General features: G+C 32.3%; 1 protein-coding gene across 1 annotated transcript; it reads right to left on the bottom strand.

The window, feature by feature from the left end:
* Positions 1-3018: 3018 nt before the first annotated feature.
* Positions 3019-16902, bottom strand: LOC126878912 (serine/threonine-protein kinase RIO1). The gene is made up of 3 exons (XM_050641801.1): positions 15950-16902; positions 6991-7391; positions 3019-3478 (listed from the first exon to the last, which is right to left on the bottom strand). The coding sequence occupies exons 1-3, from the start codon at positions 16707-16709 to the stop codon at positions 3074-3076; spliced, it is 1566 nt and encodes a 521-aa protein (XP_050497758.1). The 5' UTR covers positions 16710-16902; the 3' UTR covers positions 3019-3073.
* Between the last annotated feature and the right edge of the window lie 1065 nt (positions 16903-17967).

The following is a 17967-nucleotide window of genomic DNA, read 5'->3' as shown; positions in this document are numbered from 1 at the left end:
TACATATGTAACTAATAGCACGATAAATTTTGAACGAAAAGTTCGATTTCAATCAAATTTGGTATATAGGTTCTTTTTTTGATGTATAAGATCAAGCTCTTAAACCGACAGAATCGGTTTACCGGAAGTTGTGTTTTTCCCGATTTTTTTTTGTAAAAATATGTTGTTTATTTTTCAATTCTTTCACCAGGTATATTTTAATTTTTTAAAAAGGTAATACATATTTTTAGGAAATATTTTGAACTCTTTAGATATATTAATTACCATTTAATAAATGCATAAGTATCTTCATATGTAGGTACCTATGTGCGACAGATTCGTGCAAATAATAATATAAGAATTATTGTGCATTTAATGGTAGTAGTATATAATTTGGACCACACATACTACACATACAAAGATTCAAATTTAGATATGAGGCCACCTCGGATTTTGTCTTTTACAAAAATAACGGGCATTCAAAATAAATCTGCCGCCCGTAGGTACATGTGAACATACGTTATGCATTTCATCATCATCAATGGTGCTACACCCTATGAAAGAGCCTCGACCTTCCCAAGTCTATTACGCCAGTCAGTCCTATCCATTGCCAACCGTTGCCAGTTTGCTGCGCCTATTTTTCTCCCATCCTCATCTACACCATCTTTCCATCTAAGTTTTGGCCTACCCCTATTTCTACTTCCCACAGGTTGTGACATAAGGATTCTTCTAGGAGGGTTGTTATGCTGTGATCTTGCTAGATGTCCTGCATATCTTAGTCGTCCTATTCTTATAAGAGATACTACGTCTTTTCCACCAAATATATGTTTATATCTGTGGTATACCTCGTAGTTGTACCTCCTCCTCCAAATACCATTTTCACAGATGCCACCGAATATGCCTCTCAGGATCCTTCGTTCAAATATAAGCAGAAGGTTTTCATCTGCCTTGGAGATGGTCCATGTCTCCGATCCATATGTCAACACTGGTTGTATAAGGGTTTTGTATATGGTTATTTTTGTTTTTTGGCTTAAGTTTCTGCTTCTCATATGTCTACTCAGTCCAAAATAGCATTTGTTCGCTAGGATTATCCTTCGCTTGATTTCTTCTATCATGACGTTTTCCTTGGTGATCAGGGAGCCTAAGTATGTGAATTTGTACACCACTTCAAAGGTAGAGTTATCAACAGAGAATTGGTGACCGATTTTTATGGCTCTATTGTTGGGTGTTGATGCCACCATCTTAGTTTTCTCCTCGTTTACTGTCAGGCCCATATTTTTTGAGGCATTTGAGAAGGTGGTATACATTTCTTCTAGTTTGAGTGTTGTGCGGGCAACTAGGTCCACGTCATCGGCATATGCCAAAATTTGGGATGATTTATTAAAATATGTAGGTACCTATGTGCGACAGATTCGTGCAAATAATAATATAAGAATTATTGTGCATTTAATGGTAGTAGTATATAATTTGGACCACACATACTACACATACAAAGATTCAAATTTAGATATGAGGCCACCTCGGATTTTGTCTTTTACAAAAATAACGGGCATTCAAAATAAATCTGCCGCCCGTAGGTACATGTGAACATACGTTATGCATTTATTAAATGGTAATTAACATAACTAAAAAGTTTAAAATATTTCCTAAAAAATATTTTTACACTCTTTTCAATGGCGATATTACCTTTTTGAAAAATATATATATACAGGGTGAAAGAATTGAAAAAGAAACACCATATTTGTACATAAAAAAACAGTAAAATTACAACTTCTGGTAAACTGATTCTTCCGGTTCAAGGCCTCGATCTTATTCATCAAAAAGAACCTATATACCAAATTTGGTTGAAATCTGACGTCTCGTTCAAAAGTTATCGTGCTATTAGTCACACGTGTATAGTCGCCATTTTGAATGCTCGCCATTTTTGAAAAAGAAACAAAAACTGAGATTGCCTCATATCTAAATTTGAACCTTTATATGTGTAGTATATATGGTCCAAATTATATGCTTCTACCATTAAATGCACAATAATTCTTATATTTGCACGAATTTGCCGCACATAGGTACATGTGAAGATACGTTATGCATTTATTAAATGGTAATTAACATAACTAAAAAGCTCAAAATATTTCCTAAAAATATATTTACGCTCTTTTCAATGGCGGTATTAACTTTTTGAAAAATTAATACATACAGGGTGAAAGAATTGAAAAAAAAACAACTATTTTTACATAAAAACCAGTAAAAACACAACTTCTGGTAAACTGATTCTTCCTGTTCAAGATCTCGACCTTATGCATCAAAAAAAGAACCTATATACCAAATTTGGTTGAAATCGGACGTCTCGTTCAAAAGTTATCGTGCTATTAGTCACATATGTATAGTCGCCATTTTAAATGCCCTCCATTTTTGTAAAAGGCAAAATCGGAGATGGCTCATATCTAAATTTGAACCTTTGTATGTGTAGTATATGCGATCCAAATTATATACTTCTATCATTAAATGCACAATTATTTCACGTATCGGCTGCACTAACTTGTACTAGTGGTGAAGCAGTAAGTGGCCAACATCCAATTCGGGTTAAGTTACAGAGTAATTGCGTACAATACCAGAAATTAGCATAATATAGCTCAGAGATGTATATTGCACCACTTTTCTTTAATCTGTACACGGAAAAGATATTTGCAGAGGCTCTTAAAAGTAATAGTGTAGAAACAATTAATAAAATATGCCGATGATACAGTCGTTCTTCCCAGCAGTCTGCCGGAACTACTGAAACTTGTAGAATGTAGCAATCCATTTAAGAAAGTTGATAATTTTTTAAGTGTGCGTTATCAATAACTTTGTGTATTAAATATTTTTTATCCACAAAATGTGAAAGTTTCATCAAAATAGACAATTCTGAAAATTGTTTACCAACCGTTTGCAATTTCATTATTTATATGTAAAGATAGTTTTAAATGTGACACTGTTTCATAATAAAATTGATCCTAAACATCATTCAAAAAAAAATACTTTTTTCTTTAAAATGACAACAAATTAAACAAGACATATATATTTATTAAATAATTATTTTTCACAAAAAAAACTATAATTATTTTTTAGAAGAAACTTTCTCTTTCCTCTTTTTTATATGCTTTTTGACCTTGACCTTCCGTTTCTCGGCTTGAGCCTCTTTAACTGCCTTTTTCCTAGCTTTTTTCTCTTCTAAAGTTTCGTGTTTTGGTCTGGAACAATCCTTAAATTTACTTTCATCATCGGAATCGTCAGAATCCGTACCAGATTCGCTATTCTCTTCGCTGTCAGAATGATTTTCATTGCTATTTAGTATTTCGGGAGTTTGTACTGTACCACTAAGATCAGACTTAAGACCTACTAATGTTTTATATACTAGATTATCTGCCAAGCCGGCTTTAGCTTGATTTATGTCTCTTTCAAAATCGATGACTTCAGTTAAACGCTTTGGAATATATGCCTGTTTAAAAACTTCTTCATCTACCTAAAAAATGAAAAATATAAAATATTGTTTAGAAGCTAAAACAATTTTAAATAATGCAGAATATGTTCCTTTTATTTTCAGTCTTGAACTAGATCCATTCGTTTGTCTAATTAAATAATCAGAGCATCTAAGTATGGGCTACATTTTCTTCTTTGGTATTCAAACGGTTTTCTACATATAATTTCTGTATTCCCTACTTTTTCTACTACATCTTTAACTGGTGAAATTCCAAACCCATTAATCTCTCATTCTATTCTATAACATATTTTTTATGGGTGCAATTTTTAAGAGGTTTTTGTTTTTGGGTCTAGACTTTCTTTTATCAAATTTTATGCTTGTGCACGGCATGTGAGCACTGTGAAATACACGCTAAATAAGTCCTAATGATACACAATATTTATGTAGTGTAGTAACCCCCTCTGTGGCTCAGTGGTAAGAGCGCCTAACCTTTGGATCGAAAGTTCCGAATGGTAGTGAGTTCGAATCCCACCAGGGTCAGGAATTTTTTCATTTATTATAAATTAATAAATGAAAATAGTTTCTGTCCTTGTGGGATCGGTACTCACCGGAGGGACCGCAGACGTTCGGATAGAATTAGCGTCTCTTTGCAAAGACAATGACGTCGACTTTGCAAAGTAACAAGACACTTACTCAACACACACACTACACATTACACCTGAGTTAGTGATAAGTATACAATTACGTGGCTAAAGGTTCTAGTTCTAAACCAAGGCCAGAATCAGAGAAAAAAAATGTATTGTAGCTAATACATAGTGGTGATATAAGATTATAAGCTTGGCACTTCTACCTATACTGCATAGTCTTTGACAATTATTGATCATAAAGTTATAGCTGTAGCTATGGTGAAATAAATCCAGAATCCAGACCATTGGTCTTAAGCTTGTATACTAACAATTGTATTAATCTTTTCATCTTTACTGTAAGATTGTATACATAGCCATAAACCCTCATAATAAATTTACTTCGTCCCCGTTAAACATCTACTTATCAATCACGCAGTCTACAAGCACTCACTCAGCTAATAATATGTAGAACAGAGGCAAGGCTTACACTTTCCAGGGGCTTACACTATTACAGGTTAGACAAATCGGGCTAAGGTCTTGGAATCTTGGAAGTCTTACAGGTAAGAGTATGGAGTTTGTAGATTAAAAAAAGGAAAATATAAATTTATTGCATTCAAGAGAGTAAGTGAAGGCAAAGGGTGAAAGAAGTAGGTGAAGGATACAAATAATTGTGGTAAGTAGAGAAAAGCAACAATATAAATGGAGCATGTGTGAGACATGTATGAGAGAGTAACTATTAGTATTAGGGCAGATGTGGGAAAGACTGATACATTTCATGTGAAAGTAGAATTGCATCAGGACTAAGTGCTTAGTGTTTATTAATTTATTCTCATTAGTTTTGGATAATATAACAGCGAAACAAGTTAGCATTCCATTGTGCTTAATGTATGTATGTTGATGATATAGTGTTAGTAGGACATACTGAAAGGGCTGGTTGATTCGACTGTTACTTGATGGAAGTTCATTTTATCTAACAATAAAAAACTGAAAACGTTTGTTTTCTATACTTCAACAAAATTTATTATAACTATGCGACTACAGCTGTTTCGGCAGAGTGCCTTTCTCAAGTGATTAAGTTTACTATGTGTTTGCCTTTTTAAAGTCTTTAACTGAAGAGGTTGAGGAGTGGGGAGCTGTTTGTCTCGTGTTGGTCATTCAAAATTATATCTGGATTTTTTAATTTATTAATTTCCATAGATTCTAATAAAGATAGCTTAAGGCCTTTATTTTGAATATGTAGAATTTGAAACTCTTCATTAAAAGAATGATTATGATCTAGAAGGTGAAGTGCGTATGTACAAGCTGAAACCAAAAACTCCATAAGAAAGCCCTGAAATTAGTCTATCCACCACCACAGAAAGAACCCATTACCTTCTGCTCTATCACATATACTGGCAAGATAACAACAAAACTAGCCAGAAACATAAAAAAGAAAGGAATAACACCAGCTTTCAGAACTAACAACATCTGAAGCAAATATATTAAGAACAATAAGAGCCGAAAGAGAAAAAAAACTACAGAGTGGTGTCTACAAACTAACTTGTGGTGACTGTCCGAAAACTTACATCGGTCAAACTGGCAGAACCTTTGACAAACGGATAGCAGAACACAAATGGGCTTTCAACAATAGAAAAACAGACACTTCTACATACGCACTTCACCTTCTAGATCATAATCATTCTTTTAATGAAGAGTTTCAAATTCTGCATATTCAAAATAAAGGCCTTAAGCTATCTTTATTAGAATCTATGGAAATTAAAAAATTAAAAAATACAGATATAATTCTGAATGACCAACTCGAGACAAACAGCTCCCCACTCCTCAACCTCTTCAGTTAAAGACTTTAAAAAGGCAAACACATAGTAAACTAAATCACTTGAGAAAGGCACTCTGCCGAAACAGCTGTAGTCGCATAGTTTTATAATAAATTTTGTGGAAGTATAGAAAACAAACGTTTTCAGTGTTTTATTGTTAGATACTGAAAGGGATTTACAGTATTTCTCATGATCATCTTTCAGTGCATCACAGTTTTTCGATCTCTTTCTAACGCATTAAATTGTATGTGACAGAAAAAAAGGCACGTCGGTGATTACATTTCGTCGGTGACATTTTTATAACATTTATTCTAGTTATTCTAGTTGTCGATAGATGGCGCCATAATAAAAAAATAATTTTTTTTTTAATTAGATAATAATATTACAAATATAATCTGTATAATTTATAAGACTATACAAATCAAAGAAAATACCATTTTATAAATGCAAGAAACACATTTGATTTGTTTTTATTCCAAATTGAAAATAAAATGTGACAACTGTCAGATTTAACTAAAATGTCATGTTAGAATAAATGTCATAAATGTATATTATCACGGACTTACCCATTTTCATATCATTTGTTACGCACTGAAAAATGATCATGAAAAGGACAATAGAGCAAAAGCTGGAACAGTGGAGACAAAGTTTAAAACTTAGTAAAATATTAGAAGCTTAGAAATAAGATGAACAACAAATACATATGGCGAAAATGAGAATGGTTAGATAGATAATTGTAGTGACAAAAAAGGATAAAATTAAGAATGAGTATATTACAGAAAGTCTAGGGGTGGACCAAAAATGAGAGATCAAATGTTAAGATGGCTCAGCCTTGTTGAACTTCAACATGTTAATCTCTCAATATGAAGATTCACTGATCTGCTAGTTACAGGAAGGAATAGGAAGGAAGACCAAAGAAGACCTAAGAAAGACATTTAGGAAGGAACCCAATATTTAATTTACGGGAAATGTAAATAGGGAAGCTAATCCTGCACAGGTATAAAGACAAAAATAATGATGGCAAAAGGCTTACACTTAGCAAAACCTTGTATTTAAAACCTGTAACGCTGTACATCATTTTAAAACGATATTATTTAACACAGAGTAATGTTACCTGTTCATTTGATGTAAGTTCTGTTTTCTCAGCAGCTTTCTCAGCCAATGTATCTAAACATTCTTCCATATTGTTGTCTGTTATACTTGGATCAGTAATAAAATCAAAAAGTTCTTTAATTCCTAAGGTAGCAACTTCTCTTTTCCTGAAGTAGTCTGTAATATTGGTACAATCTTTTCTTAAAAAGTCCAAGGCATGTGGATGGTCATGTTCTACTGATTGAGAAACATCTATTATAACTATCTGTCCATTGTGGTAGAGCATGTTAAATTCTGATAAATCAGCATGGACCAATTTGCATTTATTATAGAGTTTCCACATAATGACTATTATTTCTCTATATATTTCTCTTGCTTTTGATTGACTTAGTTCAACATCTTTAAGTTTTGGAGCTGGCCAACCTACAACCAATATTACAATGAAATCAACAATATAATATCGCACCTCCACTCAAAGAGTGTTATAGCTCAAAATTTTTTAAAATCTTGCACCACAGTTTCATAAAACTATAAACTTCTATCTCACAAAGTGTCACGTCTATGGGTCAAGTATTTATTGTTAGATGACACTAGTGTCATTATATGATTATCCAAAATCAACGACGCACCGAACACAAACAGTGTCACATATCGACTTGTGCAAAGCATTAGTCCATCTAAGATGTATATAAAGCGCCGTTTGTCGAGTTAAGACAGTATTATATGTGATTACTTTATTCAAAACAATCTGCGTATGTGCTCAAGAAAAGTGACACATTTATCACGTATTTATCTTTCTTTTTGCAGTATTTGGTGTTTAATGTTGTTACTTGTATTTAAAGTTACATCATTAAGAAGTATAAGTCTGTTAACCAGATAATAATAATGATATTATATTCTGTGTTGCAAGTGTCACTTTTGATAAATAATATTTCGTAAATTTTTCGTTATTTTATCTGTATAGTTTCACAACTCAAAAAAATATCTGTATAGTGTCACAACCCAAAAATTTTTTTTTATTTTTAATATACTTAATACGCTATTTTATAGAACTTCAAAAACCATTGTAACTGACTAAAATCGTTATTATTCTAATCTTAATAGTTTTTGAATTAAACCCGACAATATTGTAGGACAAACTTTAAACGTCGTTTTCTCGAAACTTTGTTTTTTTGACTTAGGACACTCTTTGAGTGGAGGTGTGATATGTAAATATATGTTAAATTCTACGCTAAATGGATTACAATCTAACTTAGGCCCAGAACCTGTCATTGGCATAGCAAGAACAGCCAGAAGAACAATATCGGACTAGGTGGAACTGATGAAATGTAACCACTAGTACTAACAAGTAGTGGGGTCTCAACATTCAAAGGCTTTTATAGGTGAACCTTTGAAGAAGAGATCTAAAGATCTACTAGACATGAATAGGATTGTTCTGCAAATTATCATAGATCTTCTAACAGGACACTGCCACCTTAAGGGGCACATGAACAAAATCAGACTGACAGAGAATGTGAATAGCAGATTCTCCAACTGCCCAGGATTGAATAGGATAAGGCTCAATACATTTGAGCATTATTAACTCAAGCCTTATTATGAGTTTGTAGAAGTGTCACCTAAGGTTGTAGTAGATGTTATTAGAAAGGCTGGGCTGAAGGGACAACTTTAACTTAGGCATGAGCCACAAAAGACCTCTTAGGTCAAGTGGAAGGGTGATTAAACACTCACTCATATTGGACATAACCTAACCTAACCTATAGAAACAGAAACAGCAGATATTAAAGAAGAAAGTTGTTGAATGAACATTGAAAGAACAACTGAAATTGGAAAAAAATGTGGATAAAACTAAACTATAAAAATGTTACTAGTTTCCTTAGGAAGACCTGCAAGGCAGGTCATAAATTAAATCACATATTCTGGGACCAAAAATAGTTCGATTGAACCTAACTTTTTTTCCAATATGTATATCGAAAACTATTAGGGAGTTTTTGCTGAAAATGAACATGTGGCATTATTATGGCAGAAACATCTTAAAACAATAACAATGAAATTTGTGCACCCTATAAAAATTTTATGGAGGTTTTGTTCACTTAACATGTTAATTGCCACCAATTTTCGGTTAGTTTCAACAAGGAGCGGATTCCATATCTCACATAACAAAAGTTTTCAACAGTGGCTCTTTTAAGAGTCGGTGGCACTAGCTTGTGCATGATGTTTGGCTCTTATGAGAGCCAGTGGCAGTGAGTTAAACCCCTTCAAATATTTGTGTATGTTCCAATTAAATTATATTTTGAACATTATTATAAGATATTTTGAACATTTGTAAAATACACCACACATTATAATACCTGTGGCATAAAGGTTATCAATGCCATCCCCTCTTTGTGAACACACACCACACATTTTTAAATGGTTAAGTAAGACTATAGAGACCTGGTAATAATATTAAGAAAATAATATTCTACAATCTTACTTAACCATTTACAAATATGTGGTGGATTTTACAAATGTTCATAATATCTCGATAAAAACTTGCTTATTGAAAAACTATTAAGAGGCAAAAAAGTTCTAAAAAACATTGTGTTTAACTAATGGTACCACAATAATAATTTAATTGGAACATAGGTACCTATAATATATATACATATTTGGGGGGATTTAAGGGAACATAACCCCCATAAGTTTTTTAAGGGGTCCACAAATTTCACTGTTATTTTTTTTAGATATTCCTGCCATAATCCTGTCTATTTTCAATAAAAATCTCTAATAGTTTTCTATATATTGAAAAAAATCGAAGAGCTTTAACTTGTTTTATTTGCATGTTTGTACAAGGAAAGTTAGGTTCAATCGAACTATTTCAGCCCTGTAAAATTTGTAATTATTTAATCAGAAGTATATGTTGTTTATGTTTTATGAAACGTAGAATATGATATAGCAGTATCAGACTCAATTATTCAAAAAGACCTCTGCCTGAATAAACGACTGTTAATATGAATTTTAATTTCGCTGCAGTCTGAATGGTTGAATAGGTGGAAGAAAAATCCAGGTTGTAGAATAAGTTACAACGCCAATGTAATAATTAACCAATACAGAAGTAAAAACTTCGAGATGTATTCTGGTATAAAATCGTTTATTTAAAACTATAAAATGTCATGGATTGCAGAACATTTTCGTTCTAAACAGAACATCTTCAGTGCCTAGAATGAAGTATTTCCACGTTAGTTTAAAGCAAAAGGTTAAAAATGTGACTGTTAAAATGAAAAATGTGGGAATACTTACATCCTGCCGAGTATTTTGAAACTAGCACACTGTAAATAGTGTTAACATCATCATATATGGTTTACATAATGTAATATGTTAAAATGTTATGACTACAAGTCGATGTTAATAGATAAAGTGGAACACATGCTAAAAGGGTGCCATGGTTCCCTGCTCGAAGATGCTAGGTACTTGCCAATTCAATGGGCACAGACCAACTGAGAAATTAGGAAGTGGATATACAATTTGACAAGGGTGACATGACATGACAAGATAAAGCCAATTTTTGGTTAAAGTTTCATTTGATTTTGGATTTTTTAATAAAATGCAAAGGTTTGTCTGCAAAAATAATTTAAATTATTTGAATAATAAAATCTACTGTAAAGTTTAAATTAGCAACTCTCTATTCCAGAATAACTTATAGATTCATTAAATTTAATGCAGATATATTACATGGTTTAAGTTGTGACGTCATCGGATGTGAAATGACGAGATGAAAGTTGAGTTTTGTTGAAACAAGGAAATACACTACATAATAAAAGATAATTAGACTTGCGTGGAAAAACAAAGCTAAACAAACCGAAAAAACCCGAATTTAAGAGTATTTTTATGTGATGAAATGTTGGTTGCCTAACAAGGCAAGCAGGCAACAGGTTGAAGGTAAACGGTAGAATATTGCGAGAAAACAGTATATATACAAAAGGTGGCTATTTATTGTGTTAAATTTATTATTATACTATTGTAATGAATAATTATGTCTGTTAAAAGTTGGAAAATAATTGTTAACAAAATTAAATAACTAAAGATTACTGTTAGTGAGGTAGATATTGTGTGAAGGATATGATTGTATATAGTATTGTGAAATGAATAAAAGTATGTAATAATATAATAAAATTAAACTATGTGACATAAAGTCTAATTCATCTTTATGTAGTTTTTGAAAGGACTGAATGAATTGGAAGTAATGTATCTTGATAGTCTACCAACGTAGAATAGTGAATAAAATAATTAGAATGAGAGCTACCAATATAGGTCAAATTGTGGGTTGGTGTCAGTATGTAAAGAAGAATCTAAATTGAATAAGTATATGAAATAGAAAAGTATGAGATTGATTTCTATTGGTGATAGTGGAGTGAACAGACTGAACTAAATGAAATATATTTAAGTGCAGAACTTTATGAATGTATGTGATTGCAACTGAAATCAAACAAATGAAAAATGTGAAAGAATTATTTTAAATTGGGATAAATAGATATTGGAAGTTGCCTGATATGAATGGAAATGAAAAGATAGATGAAAAAAGAAGAATAGTGAATGCATTAAAACTTAAATGTTATAGTCTGAAAGAAGTTTGACTGAATGGGTCGTAATGGATGTAGGTGTGCAGTATCCTATTGTTAAGTAAAGTCTAAGAATCTAAAAAGAAAGAAGTGACAGAATGTTACTAAGTAAGGAAAGTGATATATATGACAGACCAGAGTGATTGGATGTATGGTGTTTTTTATTATTGTAAACGGAGATGAGAGAAAATGAGTAAGTAACATAACAGGCAACAGGATAAGTGAGTGTGAAGAACATTCCAAAGAGACAATAAACCAGACTGATTTAAGGATTAATAATAATAAGAGCCATTTAAATAAATTATGAAAGAAATGGTGAGATGAGATATAGAGGACCTGAAAAAAGAGACAGAGACACAAGGTCAAACCAGAAATGACTAGGAGTGGAGAAAAATATGAAGGATAGGAAAATAGAAAAATCAAAACTGTGTTAGGGATGGGATAGTGGGGGAGGCAGTAATGAAGTTGAAAAGAAATTGCAAGTTGAGATATGTGTTAATGGGTGATTAGATCAAATTTGATCTTGAGATAGACATAATTAACTTAATTCACCCTAATATCAAATTTACCATGGAACTAGAATCTTCTCAGGCCATTAATTTCCTTGATTTATCTATTACCAGACTTAACAACCAATTCAACTTTGGTATCTTTCGTAAACCCACCCAAACTGACCATGTAATTCATTTTTCTTCTAATCATCCTCTATCACACAAACTAGCAGCTTTTAGAAGCTTCATACACAGACTTTTCTCTATACCTATGTCAACAGATTCATTCAACAAAGAACTCAACATTATAAAACAAATAGCTGTCAACAATGGTTACGATCCCTCTATAATAGATAAACTCATCCGAAAAAGAGAATCTAGATTGCTTCAAAATTCTGCTTTCCATCAGTCATCTTCCTCTTCTGCTATTTACAGGTCACTACCATATCATAACCCCAACCTATCTGAAAAGATTAAACGTGGAAATACCCTTGGCCACTTTTTTGACAAATACTAAGGATACAATACACTATATGAATCGTAGTGGTGTTTATAGACTGACTTGTTCTGATTGTGATGCCTCTTACATTGGCAGGACTTACAGATCACTCTCAACCAGATCTGCTGAACATTCTAAAAGAGACACTACATCAGCCTTTTCCCATCATTTAAAAGTTAATAATCATCATCTTAACATCCCTGATGGTGTTAAATTAATTCATAACATCCAAGACAGAAACAATCTACGCCTGTATTTGTACGAGGACCTTGAGATTTCCAGAGACATGAGGACCAGCCCCAATTGCGTTAATCGTCAAACAACTTTAAATCGTCCTTTTACTCCTATCCATCGACAACTATTCCCTTAATCCAACCCTAGTTTTCTCTCATTATTCCCCTCACCCCCCTTCCCCTTTACTCCTATTCTCCATTTTCCCCCTCCCCCTCTTTTTCCACTACCCCACTAGTTTCTAACAATCTTCTCTTTCCATACTAATCACCCATTAACACATATCTCAACTTGCAATTTCTTTTCAACTTCATTACTGCCTCCCCCACTATCCCATCCCTAACACAGTTTTGATTCTTCTATTTTCCTATCCTTCATATTTTTCTCCACTCCTAGTCATTTCTGGTTTGACCTTGTGTCTCTGTCTCTTTTTTCAGGTCCTCTATATCTCATCTCACCATTTCTTTCATAATTTATTTAAATGGCTCTTATTATTATTAATCCTTAAATCAGTCTGGTTTATTGTCTCTTTGGAATGTTCTTCACACTCACTTATCCTGTTGCCTGTTATGTTACTTACTCATTTTCTCTCATCTCCGTTTACAATAATAAAAAACACCATACATCCAATCACTCTGGTCTGTCATATATATCACTTTCCTTACTTAGTAACATTCTGTCACTTCTTTCTTTTTAGATTCTTAGACTTTACTTAACAATAGGATACTGCACACCTACATCCATTACGACCCATTCAGTCAAACTTCTTTCAGACTATAACATTTAAGTTTTAATGCATTCACTATTCTTCTTTTTTCATCTATCTTTTCATTTCCATTCATATCAGTCAACTTCCAATATCTATTTATCCCAATTTAAAATAATTTTTTCACATTTTTCATTTGTTTGATTTCAGTTGCAATCACATACATTCATAAAGTTCTGCACTTAAATATATTTCATTTAGTTCAGTCTGTTCACTCCACTATCACCAATAGAAATCAATCTCATACTTTTCTATTTCATATACTTATTCAATTTAGATTCTTCTTTACATACTGACACCAACCCACAATTTGACCTATATTGGTAGCTCTCATTCTAATTATTTTATTCACTATTCTACGTTGGTAGACTATCAAGATACATTACTTCCAATTCATTCAGTCCTTTCAAAAACTACATAAAGATGAATTAGACTTTATGTCACATAGTTTAATTTTATTATATTATTACATACTTTTATTCATTTCACAATACTATATACAATCATATCCTTCACACATCTCATCTTCACACCTCACTAACAGTAATCTTTAGTTATTTAATTTTGTTAACAATTATTTTCCAACTTTTAACAGACATAATTATTTATTACAATAGTATAATAATAAATTTAACACAATAAATAGCCACCTTTTGTATATATACTGTTTTCTCGCAATATTCTACCGTTTACCTTCAACCTGTTGCCTGCTTGCCTTGTTAGGCAACCAACATTTCATCACATAAAAATACTCTTAAATTCGGGTTTTTTCGGTTTGTTTAGCTTTGTTTTTCCACGCAAGTCTAATTATCTTTTATTATGTAGTGTATTTCCTTGTTTCAACAAAACTCAACTTTCATCTCGTCATTTCACATCCGATGACGTCACAACTTAAACCATGTAATATATCTGCATTAAATTTAATGAATCTATAAGTTATTCTGGAATAGAGAGTTGCTAATTTAAACTTTACAGTAGATTTTATTATTCAAATAATTTAAATTATTTTTGCAGACAAACCTTTGCATTTTATTAAAAAATCCAAAATCAAATGAAACTTTAACCAAAAATTGGCTTTATCTTGTCATGTCATGTCACCCTTGTCAAATTGTATATCCACTTCCTAATTTCTCAGTTGGTCTGTGCCCATTGAATTGGCAAGTACCTAGCATCTTCGAGCAGGGAACCATGGCACCCTTTTAGCATGTGTTCCACTTTATCTATTAACATCGACTTGTAGTCATAACATTTTAACATATTACATTATGTAAACCATATATGATGATGTTAACACTATTTACAGTGTGCTAGTTTCAAAATACTCGGCAGGATGTAAGTATTCCCACATTTTTCATTTTAACAGTCACATTTTTAACCTTTTGCTTTAAACTAACGTGGAAATACTTCATTCTAGGCACTGAAGATGTTCTGTTTAGAACGAAAATGTTCTGCAATCCATGACATTTTATAGTTTTAAATAAAGGATTTTATACCAGAATACATCTCGAAGTTTTTACTTCTGTTTCTGTATTGGTTTTTTAAACTATGGTATACAGCCAACTATTGGGATTTTCCCATTGATTTTTTTTTAATGTAATAATTTTTTTCTACAAGATGGTACCTACTCACTATAATAATTAAACCAAAGTTAAATTTCTTCTGCTTTTGAGAGTAAAATAAAATAACCAATTGGTCCATGAATATACTTATTATAAAACATAGATGTATGTATTGGTTCTAGAACCTGTCTTGTTGATTGATAGGTAATTTAAAAGGAGTTTTCTTATAATTAATTTTTGTTTTAATAAATTTCCCTGCCAGCGGCTAGCAAACTTTTTAATATCATAGATGAACTATGGTATTAGTCTTATAAACACTGCGTTTTGAGAAAGGCCAGATGGGAGAGTCTGTAGAAAGGTCTAGAAAAAGGTGGAAAGATGTAGTCGGAGAAGATCTAGAGAAAATGGGAGTGACACAATAGGAAATAGTGGCACAGGCTGACAAACACAGAAGGCAATATTAACACGGCAAAGACTTGCGATGAGTTGTAACGCTATTGATGATGATGATGATGGACTATGGTCCTACTTACTTCCTTATCTTCAGACAGTACTATACTTTATATTGTGTAATAGAATTTATTTAAGTAAGTCAGTTTATATCAAATTAAGATATAATTCAAAAGGGCTATACTGATTGTTGGAAAAACAAGACATATACAAATTATACACAACACAGAGCTTTTGATCTAGACCTAGAACTGGGACCTATGGCTGGGACAACAGCTTTTGAACCTTATGTTAAAAAGGTAAGTATATTATAGTTATGATATAATCGTTTAAAAAATTTAATATAGGTAAATGAAATGAACTAAAGATAAAATACTCTTAACTTACCTTCTTTTCCAATAAAAGTCATCACCAGCACATGTGACCTTAACAAAATTGGTTCCGGAACGTTTAAACCATTGGAGTGCATTCGAACCAAATTTCTCATTTCTTTTTCAGCCCAGGTCCTTACCATTTTTCTTGGATTGTGTTTACAATACCCATGACGAAACCTAAACTCCCCTGAAACATATTTATCTCTATCCTTGAACACTAGGATGGAAGTTTTGTAAATTTTGATCGCAAAGTCTTGGTCAGTTTTAGAAGATGCATGATAAACGTTTGCTTCTTTACCCGTTGATATACATCCATTTATTTCTGAAATTAGGTTTCTATTTAATAATTTAAATAAGATCATTCTGGTTCGGGGATCCATAACTTGTTCTGCTGTTGCTCTATCATGTTTATCTTTTGTACGGTTTCTTTCATTTTCCATACGCTTTTGATTTTCCATTAATAAGTTTGTAGTGTGTTGGGGAAGAGCATTCACTTCATACTTCTCAACATTAATTTTATGAGTATACTTTTTAAATAAATTTTCACTTGGTTGGTAATTACTGACTTTGCCAGATGATTGCTGTTGGTTAGAATGACTGGAATTTTGTTGCCAATACTCTTCATCAGTATTATAATCAATATCATCTTCGTAGTCATCATCATAATCATCTCCTGCATACTCTTCATCAGATTTGATTTTTACCTTTTCAATTAGTATTTGATCCTCTTCTTCAGCGTCACAAAACAATTCTTCTTCAGTTAAAGACGACATTCTGTATATTCATTTATTTTTATAAAACACGCTTATTTTAGTATTATAATTCGTTATAATTTATTATTGATGTAGCAAATCCATCAATGTTGCTAAGGTAAACACATGTTACCTTACGCCTTACATATTAGTTTTGAAGTTTCGAAAAATTTTTAGGTTAGGGAACTGTCAAAATGTTGTCAACATCAAGAAGAGTTTTCTTGGCTGATTGCTGACAAGTAATAGGCAATTCCCTATAATGAAGACATAAATAAAATTTTATTTGATGAAATGAATTGCTTAAACGGTTCATACTTGCAAGAAAAGCAAAAAATAATTTTTCATGATAAAATGAAATGTGCTGCACGATCCGTTTATCGTTTATGAAAATTGATTTTATGTAGAGTTGGGTATAACTAGAGATGTAGGTATAACCGTTATTTAAATACAAGAACATGAGATTTCATTGTAATGTTCAACGTTCAATTTCGAATTATGATGGCACCAACCAATCGAAAATATTATGAACACTATAAAGTGCAAGTACAAAGTACAAAGTACAAAGTTTAATAGGTAGGTACCTTTAATTTATTATCTGGCGTTAATGGTAGGGGAGCAAAGTATGCTAAATGTGCAGTCACTCGAGCGTTATGGGCACCTATTGGGTTGTGAAGAGTAGGTCCTAAAACCAAAAAAAGTTAAGTAAAGTTTTCCATTTAGTGGGCGCTTGCCATTTTTTAATTTAATTTTCCATTTTCAACAATCGTTTTTTCTGATTATAACGCCGCATCTATCCATAATTCGAAAAAATGTTTCGAATAAAAGTTACTTATTTTACGTAAGGAATACAAATCTGCAATAAAAAATGGGAACTCTTATTTAAGATTTTAAAGTAACCCCCACCAGGTCGTGTTTGTGCCATTCGATAGATTTTTCAAAAATATTGAATAAATGTATTTTACAGTTTTTCGATCTGGTATTCATTTCGCGAAATATTCGCTGTTTTCTTGTGAAATTTTGGGACTCACCCATTTCCTTACCCCCGGCTCAAATCGTCAGATTTTTTAAATATACACTCTTTTTCGTGTACTTAACTTACCTTATCTTAATCTGACAATTTCGAGTTTTTAAGGATAGATTTTTTTCGGGTCTCCCTTAACGAACTCCCCTATGTTAAGAGCCAATAATGCCAATATATGGTAGAGGTACATCTGCAGGGTACCAGGTTTCTCCCCATATGGTAATCTGACGCGCTCGAGTAACTACAAAAATTCCCGCT

Source organism: Diabrotica virgifera, chromosome 1 (genome assembly GCF_917563875.1).
Source record: "Diabrotica virgifera virgifera chromosome 1, PGI_DIABVI_V3a".
Taxonomy (NCBI): domain Eukaryota; kingdom Metazoa; phylum Arthropoda; class Insecta; order Coleoptera; family Chrysomelidae; genus Diabrotica; species Diabrotica virgifera.
This window is presented reverse-complemented; position numbering and strand designations above follow the sequence as displayed.

Coding starts and splice junctions, on each gene's coding strand:
- LOC126878912 (XM_050641801.1), bottom strand. CDS start 16,709: ATGTCGTCTTTAACTGAAGAAGAATTGTTTTGTGACGCTGAAGAAGAG. Junction 7,392..15,949: donor GACTTTTATTGGAAAAGAAG/GTAAGTTAAGAG, acceptor TATTGGTTGTAG/GTTGGCCAGCTCCAAAACTT. Junction 3,479..6,990: donor AACTTACATCAAATGAACAG/GTAACATTACTC, acceptor TTCATTTTTTAG/GTAGATGAAGAAGTTTTTAA.